The following is a 1,621-nucleotide window of genomic DNA, read 5'->3' as shown; positions in this document are numbered from 1 at the left end:
GTACTACTCCTTGTTTCCTCACCTCTCTGTGCTGGTCTGGTTTTCCTCTCCTGCAGTCTGGGGTTATGGAGGGAGTTTAGCTGCAGTTAAGGCAGTAACATCACACTCCCACTACATTGCCTGGAGAAACATTGSAGACARCAAACTGATGTGAACRCAGTGTCCTTCTCAGTTGGAAAGACATGTTTAGGAAGGATCAGGTCAGCCCAAGCCTTCACTGCACTGTTTCTATTCCTTGACAGACTGGGAGTTGCTATGATTAATCCAGATACAGACACCCCYRTTCAAGAGGATAAAGCCTGGACAGAYGAACYCTTCAAAAGGACYRTCTCTTTCAGACACAGATGCTATGAGTGCTAAGCTTGCCTCTCATAAGCATAAAAAGAGAATATTCCCCTAGGTCACCACAMAAAATCCCCTTTACRAACCTTAGGGCATCCATCCCCAGGTATCCCCACTCAATACACAGGGTAGTCTGACACCTCCATTTATAAACCCCAGTGGCTGATTTTTCTGGAGCTCATGGGCAGAGGCCCCTGTGCTGCATGGCACATTCAGTACAAGCTGGAGATCAGGAAAGGAGCTGAACAAGTTAAAGGAAAGAGGCAATGTGGGGGATGTTACGTGGACTGGAATGGGTTTTGGTCACAGAAGCCTGTTCTAACTTGTCAATGCCTTTTCCTCCTTGGACAGTGCCCTGGACCAAGACAGAGCCAATGTCCAACAGCAGCTCCCTCAGTGAGTTCCTCCTCCTGGCGTTTGCAGACACACGGGAGCTGCAGCTCTTGCACTTCTCGCTCTTCCTTGGCATCTACCTGGCTGCCCTCCTGGGCAATGGCCTCATCATCGCAGCTGTAGCCTGTGACCACCGCCTCCACACCCCCATGTACTTTTTCCTCCTCAACCTCTGTGTTCTGGACCTTGGCTCCATCTCTACCACTGTCCCCAAACACATGGCCAAATCCCTGTGGGACACCAGGGCCATTTCCTACTCAGGATGTACTGCTCAAGTCTTTCTATTTGTTGTCTTGATAGGAGGAGAGTATTCACTTCTCACAGTCGTTGCCTATGACCACTACGTTGCCATCTGCAAATCCCTGCACTATGGGACCCTCATGGAAGGCAGAGCCTGTGTCAAAATGGCAGCAGCTGCCTGTGCAAGTGGGTTTCTCAATGCTCTCCTACACACTGGGAACACACTTTCCATACCCCTTTGCCAATGCAACACAGTGGACCAGTTCTGCAGGTCGAGGGAGGTGATCCTGCCCCTCTACTGAGCCCTGGTGAGGCCTCATCTCGAGTACTGCGTCCAGTTCTGGGCTCCCCAGTACAAGAGAGACATGGAGCTACTGGAGAAAGTCCAGCATAGGGCTACAAGGATGGTCAGAGGGCTGGAGCACCTGCCCTATGAGGGAAGGCTGTGAGAGCTGGGCCTCTTTAGCCTGGGGAACAGAAGACTGACGGGGGATCTTATCAACGTCTACAAGTACCTGAAGGGAGGGTGTCAGGGGGACGGGGACAAACTCTTTTGAGTTGTCCCGTGTGACAGGACAAGAGGCAATGGGCAGAAATTGAACCACAGGAAGTTCCGCCTGAACATGAGGGGGAATTTCTTCTCTAT

At 51.3% G+C, this 1,621-nt stretch overlaps 1 protein-coding gene across 1 annotated transcript; it reads left to right on the top strand.

Moving 5' to 3' along the window:
- Positions 1-716: 716 nt before the first annotated feature.
- Positions 717-1,161, top strand: LOC146586520 (olfactory receptor 14I1-like; the record flags this gene model as incomplete). Its single annotated transcript, XM_085321183.1, has 1 exon — positions 717-1,161. A coding segment is annotated over exon 1 (445 nt), but the record flags the coding sequence as incomplete, so codon positions are not given.
- Positions 1,162-1,621: the final 460 nt, after the last annotated feature.

Source organism: Rhea americana, unplaced genomic scaffold (assembly GCF_003343005.1).
Source record: "Rhea americana isolate MKP2758 unplaced genomic scaffold, rheAme1 scaffold_682, whole genome shotgun sequence".
NCBI lineage: Eukaryota > Metazoa > Chordata > Aves > Rheiformes > Rheidae > Rhea > Rhea americana.
The sequence above is the reverse complement of the archived record's forward strand: the minus strand, read 5'-3'. Positions and strand labels throughout refer to the sequence as shown.